This window comes from Protopterus annectens, chromosome 3.part1 (genome assembly GCF_019279795.1).
Source record: "Protopterus annectens isolate FY-2018-M chromosome 3.part1, PAN1.0, whole genome shotgun sequence".
Classification (NCBI taxonomy): domain Eukaryota; kingdom Metazoa; phylum Chordata; order Ceratodontiformes; family Protopteridae; genus Protopterus; species Protopterus annectens.
In genome coordinates, this window is record NC_056732.1 from 1,529,683,625 (window position 1) to 1,529,698,250 (window position 14,626).

Genomic DNA, 14,626 nt, shown 5'->3' on the forward strand with positions numbered 1-14,626 from the left:
ATTTCTGCGGCCTTTCCAGCTGTTGCAGATGTCTTGTGAGGTACATGCCAAACGGGGCGTTATACTCTATAATGGGTCTAATGAGGGATGAGTACAGTGGGACAATGACCTCCTTTTTTCTGGATGAAAAGCCCTTAGTGATGAGATGTGACACATAGAAGGATCTCCTGACTGTTGTGGCGATGTGGTTCCTGACTGTCGTGGCGATGTGGTTATCGAAGGTGAGACCACTGTCCACCTGTGTCCCTAAGTCTCATCACACTTTCGATGTTTAGTGTACTGCCACCTATGTGGTAATTTAAGGGTACATGTTTTTTTCCAAAGGGGATAACTATACATTTCCTGGCATTAAGCTTGAGCCCATGGCTCTGGCACCAGGCATCTGTTTCTGTAAGGCCCTTTTGTAGAATATTCACATAATTTGGGGATTCATTAATGGCTCCCAGTTTGCAGTCATCTGTGAACTTTGTTAGCCAGAGTCTCTTAGTGTTGGCCTGTACTTCAGAGAAGTAGATGCCAAACAAGAGTGGTCCCAAGACTGAACCCTGAGGTACTCCACTTGTCACTTATCTGGAGCTGGATTTGGAGTCGGCTACTTTTACAGTCTGGGTTCTGTCAGTAAGCCAGTTGGCAACCCATCGAGTGACATGGAGATTTATGCCCAGCTTAGTAAGTTTATCTGTGATTCCAGAGTGGATGGTGTCAAAGGCTTTGGCGAGGTCCAGATAGGCTGTGCGGACCACCTTACCCTCGTCCACAGCTCTGGAGACTGATTCGAAGAAGTCAATCAGGTTCAGGAGACAAGATCAGCCCTTCGCAAACACAAACTGGGTGGGGTCCAGTGTTTGGAGGTTGCCAATGTCTTTGTTTATAAGTTCCATGATAATGCGTTCCATGCCCTTGCAGATCAGGCTCATCAGACTGATGGGACAGTAGTTCCCGGGATCCAAGGTGGATCCCCCCTTGTGGAGTGGGATAATTGTAGCTGTGCGCCACTCACTGGGCACGAAGCATGAGGTGAGGCTATGATTAAACATGACACTTAGGTGAGGTGCCAGTTCATTTTGTAGTTCATGTAGTACACAGCCCGGGATGTCATCTGGTCCCATGGATGCTGTATTCTTAGCTTTGGAGAGTGTGGTTTCTTCCTGTGTGGCCATGATTACTGTAATTTGGCAATCTTTTGGTATTGAGATGGACCCTTTAGGGGGTGGGGGGGGTGAAGTTGACACTAAATCAGTCTGCCAGGATATTAGCAATATCCTTGGGATCAGTACATTTAATTCCATTCTGTTGTAGCTCAGAGCACATATGAGCATTGCCATTTAGATTATTGACATAACTATAGAATGCCTTGTGGTTGTTTTTGGAATCTTTGGCAATTTTATTGTCGTAACTAGCTTTTGAAGATTTTATGAGGGATCTAAGCTTCTTACTGAGACTGGTGAGGGAGTTTTTTGCATCCTGGGATTTTCCTCTTTTCTGCAACAGTTTCTTCCTTCTGTTGTATAGTTTGTTTATAGCAGGGGACCACCAGATTGGCTTCTTTTTTTTTGGAGATGAGCATCTTGGTTCTATTTGGGATGGCACGATTCATGCACAAGTGGATGTGCTCGTACAGTGCCTTAGTGTAGGATTCAGCAGTCGAACTTACAGATCCCGTCTGCATGGCTGTCATGAAGTTTGTCACTTCTGACTTCAGTAGCATGAAGTTGGCTTTGGAGAAGTTTTTTATGGAGATTTCCTTAGTGGGGGGTGGGATGTGGATGTCAAGGGTGATTTGCTTATGGTCAGACCTGACCAATGAGGGGGTGACCACTGCTGTGTAGCATCCATCTCCTATGTTGGTAATGATCGGGTCTAGGATATGGGAGCCCCTGGTGGGACAATGGATTAGTTGATCCAGGGCATTGGAATTTATGAATTCCAAGAACCTTTGGGAAAAGGTGTTGGTACCCGAGTATTTTTCCCAGTTAATGGCAGGGTAGTTGAAATCACCCAGTATTAGGGTGTTTGGTTGTATCTTAATATTTTCCAGTATGTTTAGAAAGGTGTATTGAGAATCGTGCGGTATGGTGGGGGATCTGTAGCAAGCTACAGTTTGGATTACAGTCTTACCTAGTGTTAGTTGCCCCTGGAGAATTTGACACATTGTGTTGGGCAACTAGCCTGGAGGTGTGAATATCCTTGGTGAATATGGACACTCCTCCACATTTAGTGTTTCGGTCTTGGTTTTGTGGCCGAAAAGTGCGGTAAGAGTTGTAGCCTGGTATTGCAGAGATGCTCTCTGGAGCCTTTTTTTTTTTTGGAGGAACCTTACAAGGTGGCACAGGGTGAAAATAGACAACTGTTAGTCCACTGCAGTATATCCTCACCAAAAAAAAAAAATCTGATGAGTATGCATTTGTTATGATTATGTATAAGAAATCTCATTAATTGTCTGTAATTGCTAACACTGTACTATCACAGTTTGAGCAGGAATGTTTTTTATTTGTTCTTTGTTGTTTTTTCTCTTACAGGAGAGCGGGGTGTAACCCTTTCAGGTGGTCAGAAGCAAAGAATTGCCATAGCACGAGCCCTCATAAAGAACCCTAGCATTCTAATCCTGGATGAAGCAACAAGTGCACTTGATGCAGAATCAGAGCGAGTGGTCCAGGAGGCCCTTGATCGAGCAGCTTCAGGTCGAACAGTTCTAGTGATAGCCCACAGGCTCAGCACAGTCCAAGGAGCAGACCTTATTTGTGTGATTGCAAATGGGCAAGTCAAGGAGGTAATCCAGACCCTTGCCATTTCTCTCATTCTGTCTGTCTAACTATCTCTGTTTGTCCTTTTAAAAAGCTGTATGTAAACATGTGGGTGTGTCAGGTTTGTGTAAGCCTGAACTTTCTCTGCAGGGTGTTATGATCCACAGTATTATTCCAGGCTTTGTACACATTATGTAAGCTATCCACGATAGCACTAATTAAATGCAAAACCACTTTTTGCATTTCGATTCACCTCAGGTATATGGTCTTTGTTAGTTATTGTCTGCCTTTAGCATATAGAAAGAGGGATGACTGAAAAAGACTTGGAGTGATGACAATGTTTAGTTCAAAGATACCACATTTATTGTCGGCATAACCTGACTTCTTTAATGTTTCCCTTAGCTGGAATTCTCATTCCCACCTGTGGAGTTCTGCAGTGCTACATTCTAACTTCCAGTGGATGCATCCTTAACCTTTTGGCAAAATAAGGGAATTACTTGTTTACATTTCAAACAAATGTTCGTATTTCTGGAACTATAAGTATTATCAGTGAATGCAAAGTCCTACCCATCACAAGCGTGTCCTTGGAGTGGTAGCATTCATTAGATTCTTGGTCTTAAGTTGGCTTTTATAATTCATGATAAACACACTAAATATTAATTTTGTAGTTTTACAAAGAAATGACAATAGTTCAATAACCACTCAAGCTACACATTTTGTAGAGTATCATTTGATTTAACCCAGCTGTGAGCTTTCATATGAGGCTAATTATTTATATGATGTTTTGATGAGATATTTACGGAAAGATGCAAAATTTAACCGTAAGCATAATTGGTGTAAGAACAGACCTTAATAGCTCTTTAACTGCACTAGACAGGTATCAGATGTCTATACATTTGTATCATCTATTGTGTAATGTATAAGATGAAATCTTTCTACAGCTTGTATGTAACATAATTTTGTAAATATAAGTAGGCAGTATCACATGCCTAGAGTTGCCACTCTGCAGAAATGCCTGGAGGTGTCACTAGAGTTTAATGAGGCATTTTTGTTAATATAGGGTTTTCAAGTTCTTCCTGTATATTTTTTTCAATTTACTGCTCTTTCTTGAAGTTTTAACTGTCAGCATCTAATGTATGTAAGAACAGGGAACAAAAACAGTATAGTATTAATACAACGCTCCAATAAATTAAAAAAAAAGCTGATTGTTCTATTACTAGATAATTCTTGTCTAAACTACCTTCATAGTGCCTAGACCAAATGTGATTATCTTCACGCTGTCATGCTTCTGGATCTGTGTTCAAATATTGACAGACAATCGAACATCAAAGACTGGCGTTCATGTTGTTGCACATATTTCTTGTTATCGTGTGTTTGTCCTTTCCCCGGGGTGGAGCAATCAATGTGGATTGATCATGGGGGCTTGCACCTCTGCAAAAAAGACATTTCTTCTTTTAGAGACATTAACATCAGCCTAAAGACATGTAAGAGAAAACAAAATGGACTTTTTAAAGCAGCGTATGGTACAAACCGCATAGAAACGAATGGGGCTGTTCTTTCAGAAGCCCTGAATCGCGTGCAGGGCAAATTGACTAATTTGGACTGGGGTAGGGATAATAATGTCATTAATTAGTTACAAAACAATTGTTCATTTTCTAGTTATGTTTTCCAGAGTAATTCTATGAATGCTTCTAATGCGAATAGTTACAACACCAGTGTTAACATCTTACATGATTTAATGCTGAAATACAAAAGTTTATGCATGGATGATGGTTATTTAAAAGAATGTGTGGGGAGGGGAATAGTGCCTAAGGGACTGAGACTGTATAAGTACCCTAACAATGTCAAGGAGGGAAGCGAGTTCCATGTAGAATTGTTAGATATATGTAACAACTGTGGATTAGAAATTGTCAAGGCTATTATAAGAGAAAATGAAAGAAACAGGAAAATTGTTGTCTGAAATTGAAAAAGTAAATAACATTGTTGTCACTGATTTGCTGTTTACGGTGGAAGAGGAAAAAGCAAAATACTATAGTATGAAGGAGAAAATAGAGGAGAAATGTAGGTTTATTTATAGTAGGAAGTGTAAAAAACTAGACTGTGACATCATTGAATACAGGGATAAAGTTTGCTACCCTAAACCTAAAAGGAGTGGTCCCAAAAACTACCAAGCTAATTTCCAACAAGAAAGGGACACTTTGTTTATGGAGGAAGGAGAGCCTGGTAGAAGTAACTATATTGGACAGGATTCAAACTACAATTTCAGTAATATTGAAAGACCTTATGAACTTGATAACCCACAAGAGTTTCTGGACCTTAGGAGGTCCGGGAGGATTAAAAGACAGGGACCCGTGAATTATTATTTTAACAACAAGAGGAGGGTACCCAAATGGGAGGGGGTTATTGAGCCTAGATAGGAGTGGGCCTTTGAATGTTCAGTCTAGTACAGATGAGGACAAAATCACAACTGAAGGGAATAGGTATGTTTATCGTAATTGTAGTATTTATAATACAGTGTAGCAGAAATTACTCACACCCACTTTAACTTATTCTACAAGGGTTTAAAATTTGTTCCTACTTCTACCAGCAACATTTCACAAACTCTCATTGATCTTAAGATGTTTGTTCATAAGAAAAACCTGGAGTTGATGTTTGACAATGAGAAAAGAGGAACTATTAACATGAACACCCAGATTAGAAAGAAGAGTGCACTAAACCCACCCCTCCATCCACAGATAAAAACTTTGAAGCAAGTGGAGAAGGAGATCAGGTTGCATCAAAAGAAGGGAAGAAAGTATTACAACATTACGAAAGAAGAACATCAGTTACTTACCTTCTTGAAAGACAATCAATATATTAGGGTCATGAAGCCCTATAAGGAAGGGGAGGTGGTGTCTATGGATAGTATACTTTACTCAGCTAAAATTCTGGATATGTTAAATGATACGGACAGATACTCTAGAGTTTCTAGAAATTAGATTAATGTTGCAAATAGGAGAACAGATTTTATGTTAAATGAGTTATTGGACGAAGGTAATATTACTTTGGAAGTATTTCATTTTTTAACAATAGACGAGCCAAAAATACCATCCATCTTCGGGACTCCCAAAGTTCATAAGAACTTGCAAGATCCACCCCTCAGACCAATAGTAGCAGCCTCAGGATCTAAGACATATATGACTGCTAAATATTTAGATCTGGAATTAAAAAAGCTTTGGACTGAGAGGGCAGGAGCACTCAAAGATTCATGGGACTTTTTAAGGAATACAAAGCAGGACTTGTTTAGTGAAGAGCTTATTTTTGTTACCTTAGACATTCAAGATCTGTTTAATGTGATACCTCATACCATTGGACTGGAATGGTTTGAAGAAGCTTTAAGGTTTAAAGGGGTCATAGAACACGACAAAGTGGGTTTATTTATTGAGTTAATGGATTTGGTGCTTAGAAATAATTTCCTAGATTTCAAGGGAGAATTTTTTAAGCAGACCAGTGGAGCAGCCATGGGAGCAAGTTGTGCTCCCATGTATGCTAATTTAGTTGTATCCACTTGGGAGGAGAAATTTATCACACATTCTATATATTCTAAATATTGGAACTGTTATTGTAGGTACCTGGACAATATATGTATTTTTGGTCAGGTCCCAAAGAAATATTGTATGACTTTATAAGTTATTTAAATGGCACTACAGATTTTTTAAAATTCACCCATACAGTTACTTTTGATAAACTAGAATATTTAGATGTGGTGTTGGAAAAAGTAATAGAGTCAAAGAGCTTTAAATCCAGGGTTTTTAGAAAAAGTACCTTTTCTAATTCCTACTTATTTTTGGGTCTATATCAGCATTTCAAAAATATAATAGTTCAAATCACTAAATATCGAACTAAAATTATCAAACTATTAAATTTTGGAATGCCTATAAAAAAAAAAAAAAAAAAACTAAAGGGTGTAGGTAGGGGGCAAGCCCCACTACACCCCCACACCCCCGCTACTTAAATATACCAACTCTGAGACTGCACTACATTGAAGTAAATGGAAATCTCCCCTTACTGAGATTTCCGTTTACCTGTTCGATGTTCTGCACTTTCGGTATTCTCGCGACGACAATATCATATTCGATATTGTCAGCATTCAAGATGCTGATAGGAACCCTTATTTTTTACTAGTGCCCACCCATTTACACAAAAGAGGGGTATTTTGAGGAGGCAACTAATTAGAAGTTGTAGAATGACATCTGACGATGAAGATTTTGAAAGTGAAAGTCAAAAATTAAAATACATGTTCTTGGAAAGGGAATACTCCCTGGCCCTTATTGAACAAATAATAGCAGAGGTGCGGGAAGAAAGAAGTGGGAAATTTGCTCCTATTTTAGGCAAGTTAGAAATAAGAGGACCGACTGAGAGTAATAAAGATGAACAGGTTATTACCAACTGGAATAGCAATTTTATACTTAACTACAGTAGGGAAACAACTTTCATTAAGAAAATAGTTATTAATAACTGGAATAAATTTAGTAATTTTTCTGATTTAACGAAAATATTTATTTATTTATTTATTATTTATTTTACATTTGTTGACCGGGCTAGTCTAACTGGATACATGTCCATTTTCAGTAGAGGCCTGGGGAGAAAAGCTCCAAGCAGCAATAATGACAACAATGCAGTAAAATTAAAATTGATATAATGTTTACATTAAAAGATAGGGTTAAGCAGAGTTATTTAGAAACATTTAGGCTAGAATAAAATACCATGAGTAGAAACAAAAAAAACAGAAACATTTTTTTTTTTTTTCTTCTGAGAAAGAGCAGGAGGGGGCAAGAGATATCAGTCAGGGTTAGAGCAGGGGCAAAGCCAGTGGGATTTAAGATATTCTTTAAGATGCTTCTTATAAAGTAGAGTAGAAGTAAGGTTGGAAAGTTCAGAAGGAAGATGGTTCCAGCTCTTTCCTACGGTGTTTGTAAAGAGTGAGTCCCCAGCTTTGTTGTTGGATTTAATGGAAGAGATTTGAAGTTTATTTGCTGAACGTAGGGTTGCAAGGTTTTTGTAAGGGGAGATGAGATTAGTGAGTATAGGGGTATGCTTGGGGTAGTAGAGTATCTTATGGGAGATAACAAGTTGTTGAAAAAGTAGTTGGTTTTGTAGTTCTAACCAACCCAGTATTTTGAGGTTGTGGCAATGATGAGTTCTATATGGGGTACCAGTAGCAAATCTGGCTGTTATTATAGCTGGTGGAGAGTTTGGAAATGTTGGTTTTAGAAAGATTAGTATATATAGCAGAAGCATAGAACAGGGTAGAGATTAGATGGGTTTGGGCTATAGTAATTTTGGCTGCAGGGGTAAGGAAGGATTTTATTCTGTATAAGGTCCCTAGTTTTTTGTTAACAGTCTTTATAGTGGAATTAATATGGTCATTGTAGCTAAGGTTGTTGTCAATTGTAACATCCAGCAGACGGGTTGTAGTATCAGGGGATATGATAGTTCCATTGTTAGAGGTTAATGTGAAGTGTGGTTGAGGTGACTTGTGAGTAGGAGAAAAGAGCAATAGTTTAGTTTTCTTGGGGTTGAGAAGAAGGCAGTGTTTCATGAACCAGTTCTCAACACTGTTAAATACTGTTTGGGTGAGGCACTGGAGAGAGGTTATGGTCTTGGCTGAACAAATTAAGGTGGAGTCATCTGCAAACTGTATACAGGTGGCTTGAGAAATACTAGTATGTAGATCATTGATAAACAGAGAAAATAGAAGTGGTCCTAGAATAGAGCCCTGTGGTACTCCAATGTTTACAGAGAGGGATGAAGAAATATTATGATTCCAGAGAACTGCTTGCTGTCTATCTTGTAGATAGGATATAAACCATTGTAATGCTTGTGGGACAAGTGATTGGGCTTTTAGAGTGTTGATAAGTATGGTATGGTTCACCATATCAAATGCTTTTGAAAGGTCTATGAAAGGAGCAGAAGAAAAGTAGTTATTGTTACGATTTTTGTTTATAGAGTCTGAGAAGGATAGCAGGGCAGTTGTTGTGCTATGGTAGGGCCTAAAACCATGGTGGCAATTGGCAAGTAGATTATTTTGTAGTAGATGGTCAAGCAGTTGTCGGTGTATACATTTCTCCATTATTTTAGCTAATGGAGAGAGTAAGGGAATAGGCCGAAAGTTAGAAAGCTCAGTTGAAGACCCACCTTTGTGTAAAGGGATTATATGGGAGATCTTCCACAGAGAAGGGATTTGCTTTCTGAAATTGTTCTATTTATAAGTATGGAGACACGGGTAGGCTATGGCTTTAGCTGCGATTTGTAGGTATTCAGCTGGAAGACAGTCTGCGGAGGGGGTGCATGGTTTGAGCTTTTGAAGGAGGTTACCAATGAGGGATGTAGGTACCGGGTGTATATGGAAGGTAGGTGATGAGGTATTAGGTGTATTTGATGGAAGGGTGGAGGTGGTAGGTAATGTGTTAGCTAGGGATAGGATGGCTTCAGTAAAATAGTGGTTAAAGGCATCAGGAATCTGGTTAGAGTTATTATGGTCAAAACCTGTAGGGTCAGGAGTTTTAGAGAGTCCTGGTTGAAGAAGTTTGTTAATGCTAGACCAGAATTTTTGGGGGTGTTGATGGTGGGTTTGTTGTAGGTGGAAGTAATAGTCTTTTTTGTCTTTGAGAATGTCCTTCTTAGTTGCATTTTGTAACTGTTTAAAGTAGAGGTGATCTGTTGGGTTTCTGGAGGTTCTCCATTTGGCCCAAATTTTATTTCTGAGAAGGATCTTTTGCTTGGTTGCCTTTGTGAGCCAGGGGGCAGTTTTGGTTCTTATGCGGGAAGAGCAAGAGGGAGCATGGTAGTCTAGTATTTGGAGAAATCTAGTATTGAAGTAGGTTACTGCTTCATCAAGTTCAAGATGAAACATAGGAGACCAGTCACATGCTATGAGTTTGTTTTGGAAGCTCTCTGGATTAAAGTATTTTTTGCAGCGGGAGGTTTTAAAAATATTTGTGTTGGGGGTATAAGATTTTTGTTTGATGATGTAGGTTAGCATGTGGTCACTCATATCATCTGGAAGTGTTCCTGGCTTATAAGAATCAATATGACTATTTAGAAGGATCCAGTCTAAGATGGTTTCTTTATTGTTTTGTTTATGGATTCTAGTAGGAGTGGTTATTATTTGTGTAAATCCATAGAGATGTATGTGGTTGGTAGGATTGGGAGAATTACAGGTTTTCCAGTCTATGTTAAAGTCTCCTAAGATAATGGTTTCTTGGGGTAGGTGGGAAGTGAGGTAACTAAGTAAGTTTTCTATAGTATTGATGTTATTTCCAGGGGGGAGGTAAGTGCAGATTATATAGATAGATTTGGAGTTACTGATTTGTAGTTTTGCAGTGAGGGTTTCTGAGTTGGGAACTGAGGGAAGTGACAAATTGGAGGGTGAAAGTTGTAGTTCAGATTTATACAAAATGGCTACTCCACCACCCTTTTTGGTGCTGCGATCACATCTCAGGATGTTATATCCTGAAGGGGTGATTTCCTGGTCGAGAGTAGAGGGCTTTAGCCATGTTTCAGAAAGACAGAGAATATCAAATGAGTGAACATCTAGGAGTGCATGTAGGTGGGAAGTTTTATTGTTAATGTTGCGGATGTTAAGGTGAGCTATTAGGAGGGAGTCAGGTGGTCTGTTTGGTGTAAAGATATTTGAAGTAGTTAGGTTGAGGGGCTTTTTGGTAATGTCAGTATTGGGGCCTGGGTTAGGATGAATGTCACCATCTAGTAGTGGGTGTGGTTACTGATAGTGTATAAACTTGTAGATTTTATCATAATAATTTGTGGGTTTTTTTGGTAAGAATGTAAGTAATATGGGTAGATCTATGATACTTTTGAAGTATATAAATGGAGGTAGAGGTTATGTTAATATGGTTGAGATAGTTATCGAGAGAGAGTGATAGAGTTCCTTGAAGGGGGTGGAGATGTTCTTGAAGAGAAATATGTTCAAATGAGGTTAATGTGTAAGGTATTGTAAGAGAAGCAAGAGTTGTTAACAGTAGTATATATGGGTAGAAGTATTTATGTGTTGGGTCCATGTGGAGGTATAGATGTGTTATAAGTGAAGGAAGGATAGAGGAGTGAAGTAGATAAGGGAGATGGAGGGAGAAAGGTGGAAAAGTGGTGTGAGATAGCGTAGGTTAAAGGATAAAGGTACTTATAAGTGAAGTAAGATGGATTTAATAGCTTAACTGAAAATAAAAGTAATATGGTGTAAGCTAAGAAAGAGGTTAGGGTGTGTTATATAAATAAGGTCAAATTAAGTAATTAAGATGTACAAAAGGTAGTAGGAGGGAGTGCTAAGAGGAAGTGGGTCGTGATTGGCTGAGGAGGAGGGGTGTGGTTACATGAGTATAAGGTTAGGAGTAGTGGGGGTGGGTGGGAATTGGGGGTAGGGTAGGGGAGCGGATTGGGGGTAGGGTAGAATATTTGTAGATCCTTTAAAAGTGACTTATAGAAAAGGAAGGAATATGAAAGAAATACTTGAGACTAGAAAGAAAAGACAGAGTAGAAAGAGAACAGGAATCTATAAATGTGGTAGTTGTTCGTAATGTGCCCATGTCCTCCAAGGGGAATCAGTGTTTCTAAAGCAAAGAGGGACTGAACTCAAAACCAATGGCTACAGTAATTGTGATACCCTCAAAACCAATGGCTACAGTAATTGTGATACCATTGGAGTTTATATAGCTATATGCGATATCTGTGGGGCTTTCTACATAGGGAAAACTATTAGAAAGTTGAAAAGGCACATTTATGAACATATGAATGACATTAGAAAAATGGATGAGAGTAATGCACTACATAGGCACCAGAATTCCTGTCCATTAGCTAAGTATGGGTTCTACGTTATAGAGAAAGTGGATGTAGACCCTTGTGGAGGACCTTGGGAGACCACCATATAGTTCCGTGAACTGTTCTGGCAACTAAAGTTGGAAGCTAATAAAGGGGCAGGTTTAAATGACTATATATCCCTGGCCCCAGTTCTGAAGCTCAGGGCTGCCAAGTTGTAATTTTTACATGGCCACTAGATTGGTGGAGAGAACAACTTTGTTTTTAACTTTGCATACATATTTATACAAAAACATTATTTTTTATGTATATTTTCTTATGTATTTTTTATATATTTTAGGATTTTAAATGGAAGTTTATGACAGTACTTTATACATTTATAAACTATTTTACTTATATATTATATAATACACAAGGCTTGCATTGGTGATTTGATTTAAATTTATGAGAGATGTTTTTAAAATGTAATAAACTTTTTTATTGGTGGATGTGTTGGAGGGAGGGGTATTTAAGAAGTGTTGCTTGCTGGTGAATTTTATACATTTGATGAAGTATTTTGTATGGTTAGATGAAAACGCAGAGTAAATTCTGAGCATTAGTGTTAAAATAAAGCGAGTGACTTTCGGGCTTTATTGTGTGGCCGTTTTTTTTCGTGACTGGACTTTAGTGAGCTACTACATTGTTGGTTTTGTGGTTTTTAGCCCCTTGGCACACTACCTTTTTCTTTTTTGGTATAGTAGACATTTCTTCTTTTACTGACATTTAGGCACAAAGCCGGTTTGATGATGTCAGTGTTGATCTTCTGACGTTTAATATGGTGGTCTATTGCTATCTTGACACAGACGCATGACTGTTTGGTAATGTTCTTCATTATTCCATGCAGGAGCCCTGTTGGTCTTCTTTCCACCTTTTCTGCTAGCAGTATTCAACCCCATCGTAACTTCAGTGATATCCATCTTCGTCACAAGTTGTGAGTTAATTAAATCCATTATGATCTTTAATTCACGGGGATTTCTGGAGTCATTCCACTCAAGATAATAATTATTCAGAATGTATTCTGCCCACTTACAAATGTCAGCACCGGCATATATGAGAACAGGTACCACCTAAAGGCCCACACTAGCATCCCTTTAACTGTGTGTGTGTGTGTGTGTGTGTGTGTGAGTGTGTGTTTGTGTGCATGTGTTTTTGCACGTGCATATGTATGCGTTCACCTACATACACATTTTTTACTCACTCTTATACTGCTTCTCCTCCTTACAGTTTTTTTGTGGTGGAAGGTATTCCACATTTAATACCATAACTGACTAGCAATTAACTAATCAACTAACCAACCAGTCCACAGAGCCTTTAAAGTTGTCCTGTGATATCCAAATAGGGAAATGTAACAACCACCGATACTGTCTTCTTTGTCTCAGATCTTTACATGTTACCTGTAACTGTAGGAAGTCCAAACATTTAACTGCTTACCACCACAAGTAGTTGAACTGGTTCCCTGTTATAAGTGCAAGACTCATAATAAGTCTCAGAATTACAAAAAGGAATACAGGAGAACAGTAATGGTCAATAATCATTATTTTCCTTTAAAGTTGTTTTTTTGCAGGGAGATTGACTACTGTACTCTAATGTTGGGGGATACCTAAGATTTTTGCCTCATATTATGGTCTGTTTTTCATAAAATTTGTAGTTTTCTGGCAAATTAGGGAGGACTGAAGTCACTAATTAATGACATACATTTGAGTTTCAGACTTCATATCCTATAGAAAAATGCATAGTAACACAAATTCTGTTATTTTATCAATTTTCTAAATTTATCTGAGCAATACTTAACAATCTATCCCTATTGTTAGGCCGTTGTCCCCCCATTATTTAAGGCTTTGTCCACATTTCTTGAGATAAGAAGTTGAAAGGTATGGAAGATGGCTGCATTGCCATACCTACACTATTTATAAATACTAACTCTGAGATTGCCATACCTTGGAGAAAAGGGAATACTCCAAGACACAGCAATTTTAGCCATAGTAGCAAAGGATTAAGACTCTGAGCTGTTAACGAGCTGCTTCCTGTAGTCAAGGATACAGGAGTTTGATTCTTTTCACCTTAGTTTACCTACTGTGCAACTATGAGCAAGTCACTTAACCAGAAATTGCTCCCACATCACCCCTTAAAAGAGACACTAGGGTGATGTGGGCTTACCTGTTTTAACAAATGCAAAACAGATGTAAGCCTGCATTTTTGCATATTCAGTCTCACTATTCTGGGGCTCACACTAATAAGTCTCAGAATTACAACCAGTTACCTGTTGAACCTCATACTTTATCCTTCTTTACTAACCACTCCCTAATACAGATAGAATTGGGAGATGGTCAAAAGAAAGAGCATTGCTAAAAGAGACATGCAAATGATTATCAATCCACTGACACTCAGTATGAAGCAGATTGTAAAAGACATAAGATCATGTCTGAGGCCTCAAAGTCTTGCTGATATACCAGTTTTGCCATGTTTGTGGTAGCTCTTTTCCCTTCACTGGTTACACCCTTTACTTCAGATGGTTTGGTCTGATGATGTATTGCTTGACTAACAGGGGGTCATGTAGGGAGATGTTTGACACTATTGTTGTCCTGCTTTTGAGTCCTTTTGTGTAAGTCATTGTTCCAGACCCCACTTAGTTTTGACCCTCAGGCTCATACACTCTACTGTACAGCTTATGGTACTGATTACCTTACTGAGGAGGTGGGATGTGGAGTGTTCAGACTTGTCTGATTTCTGTTTTATGATTTGATTTACCATTTACTAGCCCATCCTTCAAATACCCAATCTTTTGGGGGGGGGGGGTGCTCTTTTTTTTTTTTTAATTTATTTTGTTTTACATTTTTTAACCAAGTAGGTATCTCGGTTCAAGGACCATTTTCAGCCACAACATGACAGCAATATTAACAATGTAATACTGCAGCAACAATTCATGCACAGAAAGAATTCATATTGCTTGTTGATGGCAGTAATATATGTATACAACATTTCTCAAGCAATCATGCATGGCATTTGTACCAAATCTGCTGATTTAAGGAACT

The 14,626-nt window shown here is 38.5% G+C and overlaps 1 protein-coding gene across 1 annotated transcript in view; it reads left to right on the plus strand.

Moving 5' to 3' along the window:
- The window catches only part of ABCB8 (ATP binding cassette subfamily B member 8), a 1,506,569-nt gene that overhangs the window by 1,399,043 nt on the left and 92,900 nt on the right, over positions 1–14,626 (plus strand). The window contains exon 15 of the mRNA XM_044067605.1: positions 2,520–2,770. Within this exon, the coding sequence (XP_043923540.1) occupies positions 2,520–2,770 (251 nt within the window). The remainder of the gene's footprint in view (positions 1–2,519; positions 2,771–14,626) is intronic.